We start from the raw sequence: 24,600 nt of genomic DNA, 5'->3' as shown, positions 1-24,600 counted from the left end.
GAAAAAAGAAATTAGAAAATATTCTGAACTGAATGGGAATGAACATATAACACCTAAGAATTTCTGGAATCCTGCAGTAGCAGCACTCACATGAACATTTATAGCACTGAATGTATATACTAAAAAAGAAGAAAAGTCTCAAACTGATGACCTTTGGCTCCACCTGAAGAAATTAGTAAAATAGTAGTTAAAAAAAGTTTGATAAACTTTGGTTATGTAGAAAAATCTGACAGAATTTTTTAAAAAGCTACTAAAACTAATAAGTAAACTTACCAAGTTCAAGAATGAACCTGGATCCATACCCTGTATCATAAATAAAAAAGAACTCAAAATGGGAGTGCCTGCATGGCTCAGTCAGTTAAGTGGCTGCCTTTGGCTCAGGTCATGATCTCGGGTCCTGGGACTGAGTCCTGTGTCCAGCTCTCTGCTCAGCAGGGAGCCTGCTTCTCCCTCTCCCTCAGCCTGCCATTCCCCCTGCTCATGCTCTCCCTCTCTGTCAAATAAATAAATAAACAAATAAACTCTTAAAAAAAAAAAAAAAGAACACAAACTGGATCTCATGGATCACAGATCTAAATGTAAGACCTAAAACTATAAAACTTTGTTATTCAACTGCAAAACTTCTAAAAGAAAGCGTGAGAGAAAACCTCTGACCTTGTGCTAGGCAAAGATTTCTCAGATAGGAACACCAAAAGCAAAAATCTATAAAAGAACAAAGGTATAAACTGGACTTCATCAAAAAGAAAAACTGCTCTTCAAAAGATACTGCTGAGAGAATGAAAAGTCACAGACTGGGAGAAAATCTTTGCAAAAAAAAAATACAGGCGATAAAGGAACTATATCTAGAATATACAAAGAATTCTCAAAACTCAACAGGTAAGAAAACCTAATTTTTTTAAAGGTTTTATTTATTTGTTTGACAGACAGATCACAAGTAGGCAGAGAGGCAGGCAGAGAGAGAGGAGGAAGCAGGTTCCCCGCTGAGCAGAGAGCCCGATATCGGGGCTCGATCCCAGGACCCTGGTATCATGACCTGAGCCGAAGGCAGAGGCTTTAACCCACTGAGCCACCCAGGTGCCCCAAGAAAACCTAATTTTTAAAATGACAAAGGATTTGGACAGTTCAAAGAAGATATACAGATGGCAAATAAGCCCACGAAGATATGCTCAACATTATAAGTTATTAGGGAAATGTATATTAAAACCATAATGATACATATACTACAGACCCATCGGAACATCTAAGACTTAAAAAACTGACAATACTAAGTGTTCATGAATATATAGGGAGAAATCAGAACTCTTACACATTGCTAGTGGGAATTGGAAATGGTGCAACTACTTTAGAAAACCATTCGGCAGTTTCATAATGAGGGAATACAAAGAGACACGAGACTTAAGGGTTATTACCTGCCTGAATTACAGTTAAGGTTTCATATGCATATAAATATGTCAAAACTATCAAATTATACACTTCATAATGTGCAGTTGCCCTAACTTAAGCTGTTGAGGGGAAAAAACCTCTATTATAAGAAAAAATATCTAAAACAGTGGCTGAGACACGGACAGAAGAATATGAAACAATCCAAGATGAAGCTGAGAACTGTGGTTTTTCACCCCAGAACGATGAGACGTAATAACTAAGCTTTAAGCAAGGGGGTCACGTGATGAAATATAAATTTTTAAAAATATATGGTAACTATGGTTGCAGTGTAGACCAAGATTCTGGGAAGTGGAATGCCAGGGAAAACAGTCCTGGGTCGTTTCAGTATTCTAGGACAAATGTAGTGGTAACCTGACCTGACCTTGGGTGAAGGCACAGAAGAGGAGAGTTAACACACATCAGGTGTGCCATTCCCATGACGAAAAACATAGTGGAAATTACAGCTCTTTGGCTAAGAGTATTCAACATTTCTCTATTTTCATATAAAACGTATTTCTGAGATGAGTAGCTCTATAACACATCAGTGTTGTATGGTACAGCACTAGACAAGAAGTGCACATATTACTATAGTAATGTACATACAAAGGCTTCATATTTACACAAGGGTCTTACCTTTACAATCCATGCCATGTTGTTCAATTAGCGACATGCAAATCATATAATTAGAGCAAGGCATGCGGAAACCCTCCGAAATTGTTTCAGATGACGGAGTTAAGTCATCAAAGTCATCCATAGAATCAATTTGCTTTTTGACCTACAAATAAATAATACTACTTCAAAATGTCCCCTAAATGTTGATAAAATATACTAAGTGTAGAGAGATGATAAATACCCGTATCTTTTTACAAGAGTAAAAAAAAGGTACTTTCAAAAGGACTGATTTTTATCAAAATGACCTTTATCAATAACTAGTGTTTCTGAACAACTTTTTCAAAGTAAATGTCTGTACAACAAAGGCAGATTTTCTCTTTTTTCACTATGCCTTTCCTAAAGTAATTTTTTATCATGGAATAATATTTCTGATAAACATTATTTATCAAAATAACGTAATAAAATAAAAATTTAAAAATAAATGAAAAAAATTATATGTATATATTTACCTTTTCCTTGTCACTAGATGTTTTCTTTGCAGATCTAAAAAAAAAATCAATTATTTTCAGGCAAACATTAAATACTTAACATACAAAGAATATCTAAATCATATCTAAACTATATTATGAATAATGTTAACAAAGCATTAAATTTAGATCAAACTGACAAAAAGCAAAGGAAAATCATAACGTTACTTGCATTATTTGACATGAAGAAACATACCACATTTTTTGTCATCATTTTCAATAAAAACAAGCTTTTACTGGTTCTAAAAACTATTTGGAAAGTGCAAGTTAAGTTCTTATATGAAAGAAACCCTTTTTTGATAATCATGATATTAGTGTTTTGAGGATCTACTGTGTAAATACTATGCATTATTATGAAAACTTCACATGTTTTAAGGGTATTTTAAGCCTCACAACAATCTTATAAACGTAGGTAATTATATTGGGTATTTTACACAGGAAGAAAATGAGGCACAGAAAAAAGTAACTTCCCAAAGCTGGTACAGGTGGTCAGAAGTAGACCCAGAATTCAAATCCAGGAAATGTGCCTTCAAAACACGTGTCTTACAGTATATGGTGAAAGTAATATTTAAGTGTTTTTAAGTAATCTGATAGCAAATGAATCTCTTAGTATTCCATTTTTAGCTATAATTGTAAATAATAATTCATGAATCTTAACCATTTTTTAAATAAAAAACTTCATATGTAGGCAATATTGAAAATCTACTTTCAAACAACTCAAGATTTGCTTCTTCTAAATAAGTTGATCAATGGGCATTCATTTATTCATTCAACTGTTTATTCACAAACAGACACTTATTGAGTATACTATGTAGGTGTCAATGACACTGTTGGTACAGGAATCTTCAGCTTTGTAATTTAGAACTTTATAAACCAAAAGTAATAATCTATGATAGATTGATAGTTTATTTTTCAATTATAAATAAAATCTTTCCCCTTCCCCCAGAATCTAAACAAATATTAAGTAAATATAACCAGATAATTCAAAGTCCCTAATAAAACCATAGCTATTCATGATACTGTCAAAGGCACTGAATATCTAAAATTATCAAGGAATGGGGATGCCTGGGTGGCCCAGTGGGTTAAAGCCTCTGCCTTCAGCTCAGGTCATGACCCCAGGGTCCGGGATCAAGCCCCACAACGGGCTCTCTGCTCAGCAGGGAGCCTGCTTCCCTTCGTCTCTCTCTCTGCCTGCCTCTCCGCCTACTTGTGATCTCTGTTTGTCAAATAAATAAATAAAATCTAAAAAAATTATCAAGGAATGATTAGTTCTATTCAGAATGGCCTAAGGTTTGTATATTTACTATTATATGTATAGTTTTAAATGAATGAATGATAGTATCTGCATATTCAATTATATGAGAATACTCCACTGTGGAACCAATTCTGAATAAACAATTTCTTGACACAAAACTACATGAATAGGAGTACTAAGGACAATTACTATATCATCTTTAAAAGAATGTAATACAATCAATAAGCTTTCTAACATTTGGAAATGTGAAAAAAATTAAATAAAATAGCCATGCCTATCTCCATTGGATCATTTCCGGGAGCATACAAAGGTATTCTAAAAGCTCCCATCTTAAAATTAAAAAATAAAGAAAATTCTTTTGAACTCCACATTCTTTTTCATATCATCCATTTCTCTATTACCTTTCCCTGTAAAAATTCTTTAAGGAGTTCTTTACACTTATTCATTACAGTCCAGCTTCCATGGTGACTGTTGAAACTGCTCCTTGTCAAAGTCACTTGTCCTCATCTTAACCTTTCAAGCAGTGTGTCTGATATACTTGAGTATTTCTTGTCTTCACTTGTACCTACACTACAGCATTTTATTTCCATAAAAAGTAATCACTGTTAAAATTCCTTCAGAAGGAAATAAAGAATTTGTAGATTTTACCTTCCTTCATCCTGATCCATTCCACTTGAAGTGTTGTCATCACTCATTTGTAGAGGATGAGAAGTTAGAGAAGGGGCTTTCTCAAACCTTGATGTAATCACAGATTCTTTTGATGTTTGTTTTTCTTTATCCCCTTTCCTTACTTCTTTTATATCCAAAGCAGGAGCACTATTTTAAAAAAATCCATTTAAAACATCCATTAAAAAGCTAATGTTTTCGGGAGCCTGGGTGGCTCAGTTGGTTAAGCCACTTCCTTTGGCTCAGTGGTCTTCTCCCTTCTCATGCCCTTTCTTACTCTCTATCCCTCTCTCTCAAATAAATACTCGACCATTCTCTTATACCATACACAAAGATAAACTCGAAATGGATAAAAGACCTCAATGTGAGGCAGGAATCTATCAAAATCCTAGAGGAGAACATAGGCAGTAACCTCTTCGACATCGGCCACAGCAACTTCTTTCAAGACATGTCTCCAAAGGCAAAGGAATCAAAAGTGAAAATGAACTTTTTGGGACTTCCTCAAGATAAAAAGCTTCTGCACAGCAAAGGAAACAGTCAACAAAACAAAGAGACAACCCATGGAATGGGAGAAGATATTCGCAAATGACACTACAGACAAAAGGCTGATATCCAAGATCTATAAAGAACTCCTCAAACTTAACACACACAAAACAGAAAATCACATCAAAAAATGGGCAGAGACATGAACAGACACTTCTCCAAAGAAGACATACAAATGGCTAATGGACACATGAAAAAATGTTCATCTTCAGTGGCCATCAGGGAGATTCAAACCAAAACCACATTGAGATACCACCTTATACCAGTTAGAATGGCCAAAATCAACAAGACAGTAAACAACAAGTGTTGGAGAAGTTGTGGAGAAAGGGGAACTCTCTTACACTGTTGGTGGGAATGCAAGTTGGTGCAGCCACTTTGGAGAACAGTGTGGAGATTCCTCAAGAAATTAAAAATAGAGCTTCCCTCTGACCCTGCAATTGCACTACTGGGTATTTACCCCAAAGATACAGATGCAGTGAAAAGAAGGGCCATCTGTACCCCAATGTTCATAGCAGCAATGGCCACAATCCCCAAACTGTGGAAAGAGCCAAGATGCCCTTCAACAGACGAATGGATAAAGAAGATATGGTCCATATATACAATGGAATATTATGCCTCCATCAGAAAGGGTGAATACCCAACTTTTGTATCAACATGGACGGGACTGGAGGAGATTATGCTGAGTGAAATAAGTCAAGCAGAGAGAGTCAATTATCATATGGTTTCACTTACTTGTGGAGCAAGTAATAACATGGAGCACATTGGGAGATGGAGAGGAAAAGTGAGTTGGAGGAAATCGGAGGGGGAGACAAACCATGAGAGTGGTGGACTCTGAGAAACAAACTGAGGGTTTTGGAGGGGTGGGGGGTTGGTTGAGCCTGGTGGTGGGTATTAAGGAGGGCACATATTGCATGGAGCACTGGGTGTGGTCCATAAACAATGAATATTGGAGCACTGGGAAAAAATTAAATTTAATTTAAAAAAATCTTTTAAAAAATTTTTTAAAGATTTAAAAAGCCAATGTTTTCTAATAATTTCACTGGTAAAGAATTAAAAAAAAACCCAATTTTTTGTAAAAGTCGGCTACCCATTTCAATTCATTTATTAGTTCACAGAACAGTTATGAAGTCCAACCATATATAAGCAAATACACATCCCTTGCTTCAAAGACTGATCAATATACAACTACAATACAATGTCTTTGTGGTGACAAAGCAGCTGTGGACCTCTTTGTAGGAGCTGTGGAACCAAGCACCATAAACCAAGGGATGTAGGAAAACTCTTGCCTACCCATGCATCAGATAACAGGCACACTCACTACAGTCCCAGCTATGGACCCAGCAATAGCCCATAGACTGGCTCTAGCCCCTTCCTCTCAACCACATCTGGGAGCCCCTGGAAAACACTTAGATAATCACCCATTGAAAAAAGAGCTTTTTTAGAAAAACTAGATTTCCTACAGTAAAGTTCCAGCACACCACCAGAGCAAAACCAAAACAAAACAAAACAAAATCGGGTTTGGATACACTGGAAAGGTAGTCATTAAAGGCTACTTCAAATGCAAAGACAGCAATGTAAAACTTCAAAGAATATAAAAAGTCAAGGAAATATGATACCACAAAATGATCACAATAATCTTCCAGTAATTGATTTCAAACACATGAAGATCAGTAGTTTATCCAAAAAAGAATTCAAAATAGCAGTTTTAAGTAAACTCAGTGAGCTACAAGAAAACACAAAAAGCCAATTCAGGGGTGCCTGGGTGGCTCAGTCTGTTAAGCACCTGACCTTTGATTTTGTTTCATGATCGCAAGGTCATGAGATCCAGCCCAGCATCAGCCTTATGCTCAGTGTGGAGTCTGCATGTCGCTCCCCCTCTGCTACTTGCCCAGCTCACACACATGCTCTCTCTAAAATAAATAAATAAACAAACAAAATCTTAAAAAACAAAACAAAACAAAAAAACAGTTCAATAAAATGAGAAAAATACTAGATGAACAAGATGAGAAGTTTAATAAAGAGTTGGAAGGGCACCTGAGTGGCTCAATGGGCTGAGCCTCTGCCTTCAGCTCAGGTCATGATCTCAGGGTCCTGGGATTGAGCCCCACATCAGGCTGTCTGCTCAGTAGGGAGCCTGCTTCCCCCTCTCTTCAGCCTGCCATTCTGCCTACTTGTGATCCCTCTCTCTGTGTCAAATAAATAAAAGCTTAAAAAAAAATGCTGAGAGAAAAGAACTGCCAACCAAGAATACTTTATTGAGCAAAATTATCCTATAGAAATCAATCAAATCAAATCAGTAAGTTTGATACACATTAACAGAATGGGAAAAAAATTACATGATCATCTCAATATGCGCAGAAAAAGCATTTGACAAAATTCAACATCTTTTCATGATAAACACTCTCAATAAAGTGGGTACCAAAGTATCATACCTGAACATAACTAAGACCACATATGAAAAACCCACAGCTAACATCATACTCAGTGGCAAAACACTGAAAGTTTTTCCTCTAAGTTCAAGAATAAGACAAAGGCGCCCACCTTACCACTCGTATTAAACATCAGACTAGATAAAGAAATGAAAGGCATCCAGATCAGAAAAGAAGAAATCAAACTGTCTTTGTCTGCAGAGGATATGATCTTACATATAGAAAATCCTGAAGACACCACCAAAAAGCTGTTAGAACTAGCAAAGATGAAGGATACAATATCCACATATACAAATCCGTTACATTTCTATACATTAACCAAAAAAATCTGAAAAAGAAATTTAAAAATACCATTCACAAAAGCATCAAAAAGAACAAAATACTTAGGAATAAACTTAACCAAGGAGGTGAAAGATATGTACACTAAAATCTATGAGACTTTGATAAAAGAAACATCAGACACACAAATAGGAAGATATCTCATTATTCATGGATTAGAAAAATCAACATTAAATATCCACGTGACTCAAAGCCATCTGTAGATTCAATGCAATCCCTGTCAAAATTCCAGTGACATTTTTCAGAGAAATAGGAAAAAGAATACTTAAATTTATATAGAACAAAAAACACCCCAAATAAGCAAATCAGTCCAGGAAAGAACAAAGCTGGAAGCATCACACTTCCTGTTTTCGAACTGTTACAAAGGTACAATAATCAAAATAGGATGACCATTCATAAAAAAAAAAAAACACAAAACCCAAAGAAACAGAATCAAGAACCGGACAATAAACCCATGGATATAGTCAACTAAAATTTGATAAGGGAGCTGAGCACACTCAAGGAAGAAAAGATAATCTCTTCAATAAATGATCCTGAGAAAACTGGATATTCACATGCAGAGAATGAAACCGGACCCCTAACTTACACCACTCACAAAAATTAACCCAAACTGGATTAAAGACTTAAATATATAACCTTAAACCATAAAACTCCTACAAGAAAACAGGGGGAAAGCTCCCTGACATTGATGTTGGCAATGATTTTGGATGTGACATCAAAAGTACAAGCAACAAAAGCAGAATCGGTGGAACAAGCAATGTTTCTGCACGGCAAAAGAAACGAGCAACACTCTAGTTCCATTTACGTTGAATATATAGGGGAAGGAAAGGAAAAAATAAGATAAAAACAGAGATGGAAGCAAACCATAAGGGACTCTTAACTAGAGGAAACAAACAGGGTTGCTGGAGGGGAGGTGACGGGAAGATGGTCTAACTGTGCGGTGGGCATTAGGGAGGGCACTTGTGATGAGCACTGGGTGTTACATGCAGGTGATGAATCACTAAAGTCTACCCCTGAAACTAGTAATACAATATATGTTAACTAAGTTGAATTTATCTAAAAAACAAAGCAGAAACAAGTAACATAATGAAAAAGCAACCTACAGAATGGATGAAAATATGTGCAAACCATACTATCTGAAAAAAGGTTAATATGTAAAGTATATAAGAAATTCATAAAATTCAACAGCAAAAAAACAAATAATTCAATTAAAAACTGGGCAAGGCATCTTAATAGACAGCTCTCCTCAGAAGATATTCAAATGGCCAACAGGACCAAAAAATGGGCTCGACATCACTATTCATCAGGGAAATGCATATCAAAACCATAATGATATATCTATCACCTCACACCTAATAAAATGGCTTACAACAAAAAGGGAAGAGATACCACTGGCAAAGATGTACAGAAAAGGGAATCCTTACACACTGTCACAGGACTGTAAACTGGTACAGCCACTATGCAAAACAGTGTGGAGGTTCCTCAAGAAACTAAAAATAGAACTATCAGAGTATCCAGTAATCCTATTTCTGGGAACATTCTGACGGAAATGAATCAGTATCTCAAAGAGGTACCTGCGCCTCTATGTTTACTGCAGCATTATTTACAACAGCCAAGACATGGAAACAACCTACATGCCCATCAGGGGATCCACGGATTTAAAAATGTGGTGTATATATATATAGGAGAAGGGAGTTGAGGGAAATTGGAAGGGGAGGTGAACCATGAGAGACTATGGACTCTGAGAAACAACCTGAGGGTTTTGAAGGGGCGGGGGGGTGTGAGGTTGGGGGAACCAGGTGGTGGGTATTAGGGAGGGCACAGATTGCATGGAGCACTGGGTGTGGTGAAAAAACAATGAATACTGTTACGCTGAAAATAAATAATAAATTTAATTTAAAAAATGTGGTATATATTTACCATGGAATATTTTTAGCCACAAAACAAAAAGAGGGAAACCCTGCCATCTGCGACAGCATGAATGAACCTTGAGGGAATTAAGCTAAGTGAAGGAAGTCATCCAAAAAGACAAATACTCTATAATCTTACACATGGAATCTTGAAAAAAACACATTTATAGACTTGTGGTTGCCAGGGGTAGGAGGCTGAGGGAAATGGATAGATATTGGCTAAAGGGTACAAACTACCCATTACAAGATTAGTAAGATCTGAGGGTCTAATGTACAGAATGGTGATTACAGTTAATAATACTGTTACATATTTGAAAGTTACTAAAAGAGTTGCTAAAAAAGAAATGATAATTATGCGAGGTGATAGAGTTATTAACACTATTATCATTTGACAATATAAAAGAGTATTAAAGTAATACAGGTATACCTTACACCTACACAGTTATCTGTCAATTATACCTCAAAAAATCTGGACAAAATTCAACAATACTCACATGTCAAAAATAGCAATAATCTGATTAATTTTGTTTGAAAATAAAATTATTTGAGGGTGCCTGGATGGCTCAGTCGGATAAGGTCTGCCTTCAGCTCAGGTCATGATCTCCAGGTCCTGGGATCGAACCCCAAATCAGGCTCCCCGCTGAGCTTCGCCCTCTCCCTTTGCCCCTCCCTCCTGCTCATACTCTCTCTCACACAAATAATTTCTTCTTAATTTTCTTAAAGAAAATGATTTGGTAACTTTTGTATACTTTTACCTTACTATTTAATCCTAACATAAAAAGCTAGATTTACTAATACAAAATTATAATTACTTTTTCATGGACTAAATGCATCCAAGAGAATATTATTAGCATATAGCTACCTAAACTCACAAAAAGACTAAATTTCCCACAAGAGATGATTAATTTAGGAATTGAACATGAGCCCCTCAGAGCACTGAAAACAAAAACAAAGCTAGCAATTACTGTTTTAAAACTGTTAAACAGATAACTATTCTAGTTAAAATTTAACATCCAAAAAAGAAGGATCTTCCTGAAAGCAATTATTGAACAATCTCTCTCGACCTAAATTTCAAAAATAAATTTATAATTACAGAATATGAAATAGCTTTCATTTTGAACACAGTTGATAGAAGCAACTTTTAAATAGAAAAAATCTAGTTAAAGTCGCCTCAAACTTAGGGTGGGGGGAACCCAAATAGGAATAGGAAGCCATAGTAACAAGAAGCCACCATATGCAGTTTTAAATGCGTGTAATTGATCAATGCCTACTGGCCTCACTCACCAATCAGGCAATGCCAGCTCCTCCTTTCTAAAAGAAAGCCAATATGGAACAAAATCACTCCAATACACATGCCTCGAGTGCCAACCAACCAACCAACCGTCTCACCCAAATTACCATGGTGTTTCAGATTATGACAAACCACTTAATTCTCTGAAAGTCCCCCAAACCTTAAACTCTACTCTTCCCAAAACCCTATATAAGAATAGCAGACTGCTCTGTCAGAAAAGACTGACCAGCATAGTTCTCTCTTACTAGTAGGCAATAAATTCCAGCTTCATCTTCTTAGTTTACATATTGAGGGCTCATAATCCTTTTGCAAGAATTGTTAAAATCTTATAATAATTTACAATCATATTTCATTTTCCCTAATAAAATATAAATGAAGTTTGTGATTCCTTTGATCCATTTTACTATAATTAAAGCTAACATAAATACCAGTAAAAGAATAAGTAGCAAGTAACCACAATATTGGGCCCCCCCAAAATTAAAAAAAAATGCATACAACTGACAGGTTAAATTGTCAGAAGGGACCCATGTCAAACTTTCCTTTTGTTTAAGTGAGAATCAGTATTATGTTAAAAACAATACATGCAGGTTAAACCCCATTCACTCAATAAACATTTATTGAATAGAACTATATATGCTAGAACATTTTCTAGGCACTGAGAACATGGCAATGAACAGATAAAAATCCTATTCATGAGTGAAGTAAACACAAAAAACAATAAACTACACAGGCAAAATAGCCAGTAGTAGAGGAGAAAAACTAAAGCAGAGAAATCAAATTTTGATGTGCTATAGGATAACCAAGAAATCAGGATATTTCCCAAAATATAGGATAACCAAGAAATCGGGATAACCAAGAAAGGCCTTAATTTTTTTTAAGATTTTATTTATTTATTTGACAGAGAGAGAGATCACAAGTAGGCAGAGAGGCAGGCGGCGGGGCGGGGGTGGGGGGCGGCGGAGCAGGCCCCCCACTGAGCAGAGAGCCCGATGCAGGGCTTGATCCCAGGACCCCCGCATCATGACCTGAGCTGAAGGCAGAGACTCAACCCACTGAGCCACCCAGGCACCCCGAAATGCCTTAATTTTTAAGCAAAAATTAAATTAAAAAAAAAAAAAAAAGGAAGAAGCAAGGAGCAAGCAAGCCATAAGAGTATTATTGATGGGAAAAGCACTCCAGACAGAGTCAACAGGAAGTAGAGAGGTAAGCTCAAAGTGTTTATAGTGAGAAAAAAAAAAAAAAGTGAAACATTCAGTGTACCTCAGCAGAGTGAAAAGGACAGAAAATAGGAGTTCAAATCAAGGAGAGGTAGTAAGCAATAGGGAGAGACCTGAGATGAATAGATCACACAAGGCCTTGTAGGTGTTAGAAAGAACTTCGGCACATACTCTGAGCGAAATGGGAGGCAACTGGGGTTTGAGCAGAGGAAGACATAATCTGACTTATGTTTTAAAAGATCCACTGTGTTTAGAATTAATGGAAAAAGAAAAGGCAAAAGAACAAACAAACAAGAAGACCAATTAGTTAATTATTACACCGATACAGACAACAGATGACAGTGGCTTGGTCATGGAGGATGTGTTTGGCTTCTGATTATATTTTGAAGGAAGACCTGACAAGATTGGCTGACAGATTAGATGGGGCATGTATGAAAAAGAAAAAGACAGGAGTCAAAGATGATACCAAGTTTTTTGGCAGAGCAACTAGAAGAATTGTCATTAACTTAATTAGGAAAGACAAGAAAGGCAGGTATAAGAAAGAATATCAGTAGTTCAATTTTGGGCATGTTAAGTTTGCAATACCCAATAACTATCCCCCAAAATATCAAATAGGTGGTTTTATGTGTAAGTCTGGAATTCCACAGAGAGATGTGGGCTGGAGATACAAACTTGAGGGTCATTAGAATATACAAGATAGTAAAAGTCAATGGGACGCCTGGGTGGCTCAGTTGGTTGGGCAGCTGCCTTCGGCTCGGGTCATGATCCCAGCGTCCTGGGATGAGTCCCACATCGGGCTCCTTGCTCCGTGGGGAGCCTGCTTCTCCCTCTGCCTCTGCCTGCCACTCTGTCTGCCTGTGCTCGCTCGCTCTCTCTCTAACAAATAAGTAAATTTAAAAAAAAAAAAAAGATAGTAGAAGTCAAGAGAAAGAAAATCAAGGACTGATTCCTGGAAGGAGAATCAGGAGAATGAGGAGAAAGCAGCAAATCAGGCTGAGATGTACAGACTAGAAAGGCAGGGGGAAACCAGGTGAGTGAGTGATATTCTGAAATCTACATGAAGACAGAATTTTGGAGAAGAGAGTTTTCCAATGGGTCAAATATTGCTGATAGGTTAAAAAAAAAGAGATCTAAGAAATTATGTCTAGATTTATTAAAATGAAAATCAGTGGTAACCTTTGAAAAATCAATTTTGGAGTAATGGGAGTGAAAATTACTAGTGAGAATTCAAGAGCGAATGGGAGGGAAGTAAGGATCACTGAGTGTACGTGGTTCTTTTAAAGATTTCATAGCAAAGTGGAATGATCACAGATGACTCAATTTTCTTGTTTAGTTCAATCCTTACACAATGATGATGTAGTATTTTTGTAATATTTTGAAATTTTTTAAATTGCATACATGTAGCACTAATTTTTTTTTTATGTGCCTGACCAAGGGGACGCCTGAGTGGCTTAGCCGGTTAAGTCTTCGACTCTTGGTTTTGGCTCAGGCCATGATCTCAGGGTTGTGGGATCAAGCCCTGCACAGGGCTCTGCTCTCAGTGCCAAGCCCGCTTGTCCCTCTCCCCACCACTGCACCTCACCCCCCACTCTCTCTCTAATATAAACAAATAAAATCTTTTTAAAAAGCCAAACCAAAGCATTAAATAATTCAGGAAATTATACAAGCAAAAGACTCCTTAAAAATTTTCTAGATATATAATATTATATAAACTGATTATCATTTTTCTCATGCTTAGAAAGACCACAGAAAAACTCTAAGTTCCAACAGCAGTATTTCATGCTTGATAAAAATCATCTAACTCTAGGATATCTTCTACTATCCAAAATCATTAGTCATATTAAAATTCTGTAAGGAAAGTACAAGGGGTTTAGAATGTAGAAAATATTCCTATTTTGTAAACTGAATTCTCATAAATTCTGTAATATGAAGTCACTATTGAAAATTTTGGTGAGGCGCATGTAGAAATAGATTCTCTTTAAAAAGGAAGGATAATATGCTGGGGTGGGGGGAGGGAGAGGGGGGTGGGGTTATGGACATTGGGGAGGGTATGTGCTATGGTGAGTGCGGTGAAGTGTGTAAACCTGGCAATTCACAGACATGTACTCCTGGGGATAAAAATACATTATATGTTTATTTAAAAAATAATAATAAATTAAAAATAAAATAAATTAATTTTTTTAAAAAAGGAAGGATAATAGCATGCGTGCATGGTACCTTAAGAAGAAGATTCAACGCATTAGCAACATCTTGGTTTATAGCACAGGGATCAAATCAAATGTTTGTATAGAACATGGGACAAGTTGCTATATGAAATCTCTTGGTAATACTCAGATCAATTTGAGGGTCCAACATTTGAGCACTCATGCATTAGGAACCAAAACCAAAACCTAATGACTAGCAATTTTGTTGGTAATAAGAGTGCCAGTATAGCAGGTAACTTCCTTTTGCAACACAGCAGATTTTAAAAGTATTCCATTTTTCACAAAACTCGACCATTCTCCTACACCATACACAAAGATAAATTCTAAATGGATGAAAGACCTCAATGTGAGACAGGAATCCATCAAAATCCTAGAGCAGCACATAGGTAGTAACCTCTTCGACATCAGCCACAGCAACTTCTTTCAAAACATGTCTCCAAAGGCAAGGGAAACAAAAGTGAAAATGAACTTTTGGGATTTCCTCAAGATAAAAAGCTTCTGCACAGCAAAGGAAACAGTCAACAAAACAAAGAGACAACCCACAGAATGGGAGAAGATATTCGCAACTGACACTACAGATAAAAGGCTGGTATCCAAGATCTATAAAGTACTTTATATCCAAGAGGCTGGTATCCAAGATCTATAAAGTACTTCCCAAACTTCACACCCAAAAAACAAATAATCAAGTCAAAAAATGTGCAGAACAACAGACACATGAAAAAGTGCTCCACATCACTCAGCATCAGGGAAATACAGATCAAAACCACAATGAGATACCACCTCACACCAGTCAGAATGGCTAAAATTAACAAGTCAGGAAATGACAAATCCTGGCGAGGATGCGAAGAGAGGGGAACCCTCCTACACTGTTGGTGGGAATGCAAGCTGGTGCAACCACTCTGGAAAGCAGCATGGAGATTCCTCAAAAAAGTGGAAAAGAGAGCTACCTTATGACCCAGCGATCGCACTACGGGGTATTTACCCTAAAGATACATATGTAGTGATCCGAAGGGGCATGGGCACCTGAATGTTTATAGCAGCAATGTCCACAATAGCCAAACAATGGAAAGAACCTCGATGTCCATCAACAGATGAATGGATAAAAATGATGCGGGGTATATATATATATATATATACACACACACACACACACACACACACATATATATATATACACACATATACATATGTGTGTGTGTGTGTGTGTGTGTATATATATATATATATAATGGAATAGTATGCAGCCATCAAAAGAAATGAAATCTTGCCATTTGTGATGACATGGATAGAACTAGAGGGTATTATGCTGAGTGAAATAAGTCAATCAGAGAAAGACAACGATCATATGATCTCCCTGATATGAGGAAGTTGAGAGGCAACATGGGGGACTTGGGGGGTAGGAAAGAAATAAATGAAACAAGATGGGATCGGGAGGGAGACAAACCATAAGAGACTCTTAATCTCACAAAACAAAGTGATGGTTGCTGGGGGGAGAGGGGTAGGGAGAGAGTGGTTGGGTTATGGACATTGGGGAAGGTATATGCTATAATGAATACTATGAAGTGTGTAAACCTGGCGATTCACAGACCTGTACCCCTGGGGCTAATAATACATTATATGTTAATAAAAAATAAAAAATTATATTAAAAAATGAGCAGAAGACATGAACAGACACTTCTCCAAAGAAGACATACAAATGGCTAACGGACACGTGAAAAAATGTTCATCATCATTAGCCATCAGGGAAATTCAAATCAAAACTACATTGAGATACCAACTTATACCAGTTAGAATGGCCAAAATTAACAGGACAGGAAACAACAAGTGTTGGAGAGAATGTGAGAAGGGGGAAACCTGTTACACTGTTGGGAATGCAAGTTGGTGCAGTCGCTTTGGAAAATAGTGTGGAGGTTCCTCAAAAAGTTAAAAACAGGGCGCCTGGGTGGCTCAGTGGGTTGGTCCTCTGCCTTCGGCTCAGGTCATGATCTCAGGGTCCTGGGATCGAGTCTTGCATCGGGCTCCCTGCTCGGCAGGGAGCCTGCTTCCTCCTCTCTCTCTCTGCCTGCCTCTCTGCCTACTTGTGATCTCTCTCTGTCAAATAAATAAATAAAAATCTAAATATATATATATTATATATTACATATATATATAAAATCTAAATATGTATATATAATATATATTTTATATATATATATAAAAAGTTAAAACAGAGCTACCCTAACACCCAGCAATTGCATTACTGGGTATTTACCCCAAAGATACAGATGTAGTGAAAAGAAGGGCCATATGCATCCCAATGTTCATAGCAGCAATGTCTACAATAGCCAAACTGTGGAAGGAGCAGAGGTAACCTTCAACAGATGAATGGATAAAGAAGATACGGTCCATATATACAATGGAATATTCCTCAGCCATCAAAAAGGATGAATACCAACATCTGCATCAACGTGATGGAACTGAAGGAGATTATGCTGAGTGAAATAAATCAAGCAGAGAAAGACAATTATGACATGGTTTCACTTATTTGTGGAACATAAGGAATAGCATGGAGGAATTAGAAGGAAGGGAAAAATGAAGGGGGGAAAATAAGAGGGGGAGATGAACCATGAGAGACTATGGACTCTGGGAATCAAACTGAGGGTTTTAAAGGGGAATGGGGTGGGGGAGTTGAGTGAGCCCAATGATGGGTATTAAGTAGGGCATGTATTGCATGGAGCACTGGGTGTTATACACAAACAACGAATCACAGAACACTACATCAAAAACTAATGATGTACTGTATGGTGACTACCATAGCGTAATTAAAAAAAAAAAAAGAAAAAGAAATGCTGGGGTAGAAAAATAAATAAGTAAATAAAAGTATTCTAAAATTTGCATAAAACATGACATCAAACCAAAAACTTTAAATATACTTTGTTAAACAATCAGTACCTTGTAGACCTAAACTCATTTTTTCAAACAGTCGCGTACTACATTGTTTTACAGGGGTGAAAGTTTACTTCCCTATTGACAGATACTTAGACTATCTCCAACTTTTTATATGAAAATAATGCTATAATAAATATCCTTAACATATGTCATATTTTATATATATATATAAATGTATAATAAATGTCCTTAGAATGTGTGTGTGTGTGTGTGTGTGTGTTTACACAAGTCATGTTTTCCTATAGGATCTAGTCCTAGCAATGAAGTTCTTGGGATAAAAGGTCAGAATATTTAAAATTTTTGAAACACACTGCTAAATCACCCTTCGGAAGGGCTTTACCAATTTTATTTAACAACAGTGTATAAGAATGCCCTTTTCTTCACATTTGCTAACTTTGGTTGTTAATTTTTTAATAAAATATTTATCACTATGATTGCAAAAAATGATATCTCATTATTTAAATTTTTCTGATTAGCACCCAAGATGAAATAGCCTTACTAAAAAACATAAAATTTGTTAATCATGAATGTTAGCTCCAACTAGAATTTGTTTTATAGGAAAATAATAATTACCTACTATTTAAGCATTGCTATAGGCTTACCCATCAGATTCTTCATTTTCCATAATAGGACATAGGTTGTTATCAGTTTTTCCACTCCCTCTTTGATGCATTAGTCCAGCAGCAGCAGAAGCATATACACTTTCTAATACTGCCATTTCATCATTTTGGTGCTTCTCCGTTTCTTCAATCTTTAATGGAAGTTTGATAAGAAGGATAATCGTTACTAATTTATTCATTAAAATGAACTTTTTTCATTAATTATACATGTTTTAAAGATTTTATTTATTTATTCATCAGAGAGAGAGAGCGCACAAGCAGGAGGAGGTGCCAGCAATGGGAGAAGCAGGCTCCCTCCTGAGCAGGGAGCCCAATGCAGGACCCCATCCCAGGACCCTGGGATCATGACCCAAGCCAAAGGCAGGCTCTTAACCAACTGAGCCACCCAGGCATCCCAGAACTTTTTTCATTAATTATATCATTTGACTCTTAGTTTGTCCTAATTTTAATTGATAAAAATATTTTGTGCTTATCATTACAAGTAACTGCAATTTTTATAAATTCTGCTTCATTTCTGTGTCAATAAAAAGAGAGGAATTGGGACACGTGGATACCTTGTTGGCTAAGTATCTGCCTTGGGCTCAGGTCATGATCCCAGAGTCCTGGGACAGAGTTCAGGCCTGCTTCTTCTGCCAGGACTTCCCCCTGCTTGTGTGCACACACTGTCTCTCTCTCTCTCTCTCTCACTCTCTCTCTGACAAGTAAATAAAATCTTTAAAATAACTAGTTTGGTTTATACTTTTGCCATTTGCATGTCAAACTCCTGGTCTTCTTTCCCTTCAAACGTAACCCCTGGGTTCCTTACTTTTTTATTTTCTATGTCACTATCAAAACTCTCATTTTTGTTAAAAATATGCTCAAAGTCTGATTTGTTATCATTTTCAGAGGCTGATTTATTTTCACTTAAGGAAAGATCAGAAGATGACTGGCAACTATGATCTGAGGATGAATGAGAAAGAACGACATTTTCAAGTCTAGACTCTTTCTGTTCAAAGATGCAAATGCATCTTTTTTTCTCACAATCAAGTCTATCATTTGTCAAATTAGAAGGTATTTCCATTAAGTTTGCTCCTTCTTTAAAGTGACCATGTAGTGAATCTTCCTTAGGATAAGCAGTAATTTTTTTTTTTCCACAAATTTCACCAAACTTCTGCTTTAACTCTCTGGTGATGAGTTTTAACTTATTTTTCCACTCTAATTTGTCTTGTTTGGTCCACATGTCCTCACACTTTTGAACAGAGGGATGTTCTGAATATAAAAATCTATCATCCTCTCTATCACATTCCTTATTCATTCCTGGTTCTTGAGCCATTTTTGACAGATATGAAAGTTAAATTGCTGTGTTTCATTTTCAGATGTCCTTTCTGTTGGCATACATGTTTGTAAAATAACTTTATCCTTAAGTAATCAAGTATGGACAAAGAAAAAATTAGAAAATAATTAAAATTTAACTGTTAAATGTCTTAATCTATGTTAAGCTGCTCCCAAGTCACTGGATTGTAACTAAGAAGCGAAAATAACTTGCCCTAGCCTGAGACAGAAGAAAAACACAAATCCATAAACTTAACTTTGTCAGTTTTTTTAAACTAAACAATTCATTACATGTCACATCTACCAAAAAATGAATTAGATGATTTTCAATGTTATAAACCTAAAACCATTTTATCTTACCATACCTTAAACAGTGACCCCAATAGTGCATTTGAGAATTTTTTTAAAGATTAATAACTAGAGAATAGGCAAACTTATTATTAGGAGCCAAAATCAATAAACATCAATCAGAAAGAAAAATAAATTCCTAAATTTTAATTCAAATTATATACTATGATAGTGTTATACATCACTATAAATTATCTGCCTGTATCCAGCTATTGTAACGTCCACTGAGAGTGGATAAGAAAAATGTTAATAATATTTACAGATTCCCTATATGGAAATGAAATAACTGAAAACGTTCCTGTTTATTACCCAAATACAAAGGTCCCATCCTGGAAGGTTTGATTCTACAATAGGCAATTGTGTTCATTTTATGATCCTACTCTCTGAAGTCAACTACACAGAGATCACAAGGCAAAATAAATCTTTAATCTTGGCATTAGTGACTGACAATACAGAACTGCACATTTTGAACCACTGAGAACTCCACATTAAGAACCACTAAGAACCACTCCTTCTACATGAATCTAAGTCAGTAGTCATAATTGTTATACTGCTCTTAATTTCAACTGCTTAAACATATGGTTCAGTATTTGATGTCACCTTTTTAGCATGTAAAAACTTACAAAAATGGAAGAAGCAAACAATATTCAGGATTTTTTTGGTCCAATTCCAAGGATGAAGTTTAACTACAAGCTACTATAAATTCTAACAATATTTTAAATATGGTAACTTGTAAAATTTTACAAAAACTAAATACTAAATTATAATCGATCAACTTCAATACATTTTGTTCAGAAGATAATTTCATTTGAGCTATGTTACATTCTTAAAGCAGGGAAAACAATATAAAATTGGAAATTTAAATTTAAATTTGTATATACCTGCAGGTGTTTATTTTCACTTTCATTAAGACTTTCTTCCTCTTTTTCTGTTGTCATTTCTAAGTCTAGTTCTGCTGAAAAATCTATATATTTTATTAAAATGGACAAATTAGACTGGTTAGATAAAAGCTATAACCTTCATAAAAATAGAAAACAACATCTTATCAATTAAGAGTTTAAATTAAACTTAATCTTTAACTGGATATTTACTTTAAGAAATACTTTTCATTATCAAAAACTTCAACAAACCATTTGGGAAATACTAAATGTCACTAGGTTAAAGGCATACAAACATCTCAAAGAATCATTCACAAATTCACCCATCTAACACCAATGAACAAAACAATCAGAAACAAATTTTTAAAATGCAGCAGAAAGATATAAAATCACAACAGACTATTCTTTACCTTGTTACAGTACCTCTTAAACATCACCCTAAGCTTCAACTACATTATTCATGGTTTCCAAAATTACTAGTATTTTTTATGCCTTTATCAGTGTACAACCTTCCTATGGGTGTATTTCCCTGATGAATGTAAACATTCCTAAAATGTTTTCCTCTACTTCTTGACAAATTTCTTCACATCTTCTAGGACACAGACTGCTACACAAAGTCATCCTTGATTAAGGCTACCCTTCCCTAGATAAATAGATCTCTTTCTTTGGGGCTACGTTAGTACCATACAGATTTTTCTAGTGCATCTTCACCACCTGAACTGTAAGTTACTTCTTTATGTATACATATTCCTTTTGTTACTAGACTGTATGGGACAATCTCTCTCTTTCTCTTTTTTTAAGAGAGAGATGGGGGGAAGGAGAAGAGGGAGAGAGAATTTTGACCAGGCTCCACGCCCAGCACTGAACCCCACTTGGGGCTTGACCTGAGCCAAAATCAAGAGTTGGACACTCAACCGACTGAGCCCCCCAGGGGCCCCTGTATGGGACAATCTCTTAAATCATCTCTGTGTAAACAGTCTTTATTCTACTCAGTAATTATTTACTGAGTTCCCAGTAAGTGCTAAGCACCCAGGTTTAAAGCAGCATGTAGATAAAAGGTGTCAGGAATGGTTTTTGTAGAGATAATGCCTGAACTGAGACAGCAACACTGAGGTCAGCCAGAGTCAAAGGGGTTAGAGGGCAGAAAATGGGGGGAGTATACAAGCCCGCAGTAAGACAAGGGAGAGAAACACACAACAGGGTAAATATCTGTCTAAAATACAGGAATCAAAGAGGAAGACATCAAAAGCAGTTCAGATGCCAGAGAAAAGGGCAGACAGTAGAAAGGGTTAGAGAGCTTAGCAGAACTCAAAATTATGAAAGCCTTATATGTAATTTTAAGATACCTGGACACAAACATATTTTCAACAATGGTTCACAGTCATATTTGCATTTGAGACACATCACTCTAAATGCTGTGGAGAGGGATGAATCTGAGGGGCATTGTAATAAAAGATGGGAGATGAATGAGAAGGCACTGATGCAAAATAAAGATGAAGCACACCTGAACCGACAGAATGGTTCTAGAAATATTGAGGATATAAAATTATCAGGGCCAGTACAGAATAAATCTATATTAAATGAGTAAACACACAATCTTGGGTCCCTAGCAACCAATTTTGCTCGTTACTTTATAAAAGGCATCAAGTGGGAATTATTCTACATGAACTGTTTTAAGTTGAATGTATTTATTTTATAATTTTTCTGTTCCATATCTTCCTATGTTACAGAAGCCTGTGGGTGCTTTGTTTTAAAAGTCCTGCTTCTTGGATCTACCAAGCTCATGAGGAAGTAACAGGAACAAGTCACATGTATAGGTAAGTAACTTTGAATTTATTGTCTGCGTTCACTACTCTAGGAGATAATTGAAAATCTTTTGAAACTATAGTGTTAATTCTACAAGTAAAGAAAGAACATAAAACTACAGGGGTGAAAAAAATACCGTACAATTTATTAGTACCGACCTGATCATATGACTGATGAAAGGCCCTTAGTTAACTGGTACATTAAGTAGAGCACACATTAGATATGGTTAATCAGTAGACTGAGTATATCAGGAGAATGTTATTTTTAAATGGTGTAGTACTCCTTAAAACCAATATTCCACCTATTCATCAAAATTAATGAAGGGGGGCGCCTGGGTGGCTCAGTCAGTTAAGCGGCTGCTTTCAGCTCAGGTCATGACTGGATCCTGGGATGGAGTCCTCCATCGGGCTCCCAGGTCAGTGGGGAGTCTGCTTCTCCCTCTGCCCCTCCTCCCACTTTTTCTCTCAATCTCTCTCAAATAAATAAAATCTTCAAATAATAATAATAATAATAATAATAATAATAAGGGGCACATGGGTGGCTCAGTGAAGTAAGCATCTGGCTGTTGATTTCATCTCAGGTCATGATAATAATAATAATAATAAGGGGCATAATAATAATAATAATAATAATAATAATAAGGGGCATCTGGGTGGCTCAGTGAAGTAAGTGTCTGGCTGTTGATTTCATCTCAGGTCATGATCTCAGGGTCGTGAGATCCAGCCCCACATCAGACCCCGTGCTAAGCGTGAAGCCTGCTGCTTGGGGTTCTCTCCTTCCCTCTCCTTCTGCCTTACCTCCCTCCCTCCCCACTTTCTTGCTCTCTAAAAAAATAAAATAAAAATAATAACACAAGAACATAGACTATGCATACATAGTTGAGAAGATGATACTATATAGTAAATTCTCAATGATTCCCATTAATGCTGGGAAAGCCAACTCTAAAATAAAGTCATAGAGAATATAGGAAATATTTTAATATTTGGTTTGGGAAGCTGCTTTTTCTAGTTACATTGAATATAATTGGACCAATACTTGTGAATTTAAAGCTATAAAAATAAAGTTAAGAAACTTTGTTTTCAATAAGTAATCTTTAGACCTCTACCTAGTATCCCCAGCTGGGCACAAACTTCTAAATATAATACTGCCACCCACTCTCAAGTGAATGCTAAAAACAGCCTAAAAGAAATTACTTTCTCCTAATTCTTTTTTAAAAAAGATTCTAGGGGGGATATGGACATTGGGGAGGGTATGTGCTATGATGACTGCTGTGAAATGTGTAAACCTAGTGATTCACAGACCAGTACCTCCTGGGGATAAAAATATATTATATGTTTATTAAAATTTTTTTAAAAATTCTATTTATTAAAATAAAAAAATATGTATTTCAGAATTAGTGTCACACTTACTGATAATAAAAATTTTAACATTTAGGGAACCAATCCTGTAATTCTATAGTTTCCAAAAGTAGTTTGATTTGGTAGATCATGTCAGTCTTTCCAGGGTTTTTGGAAACAGCTCTCGTATCAAAAAATTACCTATCTTAAAAAAAAAGAAAGCCATAGCTTCCGTATCTCACTTGAGTAATGAAGACCGACGTAACCTGTATCTTTGATGTCCAAAAGACCTGAGGAAGATGAATATGTGGTTCTAGTGCAAATACCCTCGAGCCATCTAAAGTGAATTCTCTGGAGTTTCCTTCTCAACTCCAAGACTTCTCAGCTAACGTGCCTTTCCCTTTTCCCTTGTTCCCTTCGCTATGCCCCTTCAAAAAGTAATTTCTGGGAGCACCCGGACGGAACGGCGGATTGAGCACCTGGCTCTTGATTTCGACTCAGGTCACGAGGACAGAGTCTTCAGACTGAACCCTGCATGGAGGCTCCAGGCGCAGAAGTGAGCCTGTTTGAGGAACCTCTCCCTCTGCCTTTGCCCCTCCCCCTGATCATTCTCTGTCTCTCTCAATCTTGCTCCCTGAAACAAATAAAGAAAAAAAAATCCTAAAAAAAGACCTATTTGTGGATCTATAGTCTTGATTGTTTTGCGTTTACACTCTTTTTATTAGGGATTATCTCCACCACTTCTTTCCTTTTTAGTTAGCACTAGTATCTTACATCTATAACCTCTCTTTCTGCATCTCCTTTCTCCCGTCTAGCCGAAAACATGCTTACAAACAAAAAGAAAATAACGTTTTCCTTGATCCTGTGGTGTCTTGAAGTATCCAGTGGCCTTTCCAGGTGTCTCTACGTGGAAGTCTCCACCCTTGCAATGGAGCACATGACCAACGGACCATTGAC

At 36.4% G+C, this 24,600-nt stretch overlaps 1 protein-coding gene across 1 annotated transcript in view; it reads right to left on the bottom strand.

Moving 5' to 3' along the window:
• LOC308347143 (ankyrin repeat domain-containing protein 26-like) overlaps nucleotides 1-24,600 on the bottom strand; it is a gene marked incomplete at both ends in the record, with an annotated part of 252,683 nt that overhangs the window by 3,705 nt on the left and 224,378 nt on the right. Inside the window, 5 exons of the mRNA XM_080810281.1 lie at nucleotides 2,056-2,197; nucleotides 2,544-2,577; nucleotides 4,465-4,632; nucleotides 17,946-18,094; nucleotides 20,504-20,586. Of these exons, the coding sequence (XP_080666407.1) occupies nucleotides 2,056-2,197; nucleotides 2,544-2,577; nucleotides 4,465-4,632; nucleotides 17,946-18,094; nucleotides 20,504-20,586 (576 nt within the window). The remainder of the gene's footprint in view (nucleotides 1-2,055; nucleotides 2,198-2,543; nucleotides 2,578-4,464; nucleotides 4,633-17,945; nucleotides 18,095-20,503; nucleotides 20,587-24,600) is intronic.

The sequence above is a fragment of the Martes martes genome (genome assembly GCF_963455335.1).
Source record: "Martes martes genome assembly, chromosome: 8".
In the NCBI taxonomy this organism is placed as follows: Eukaryota; Metazoa; Chordata; class Mammalia; order Carnivora; family Mustelidae; genus Martes; species Martes martes.
Note: the sequence above shows the minus strand (reverse complement) of the source record. Positions and strands in the feature narration are given on the sequence as shown.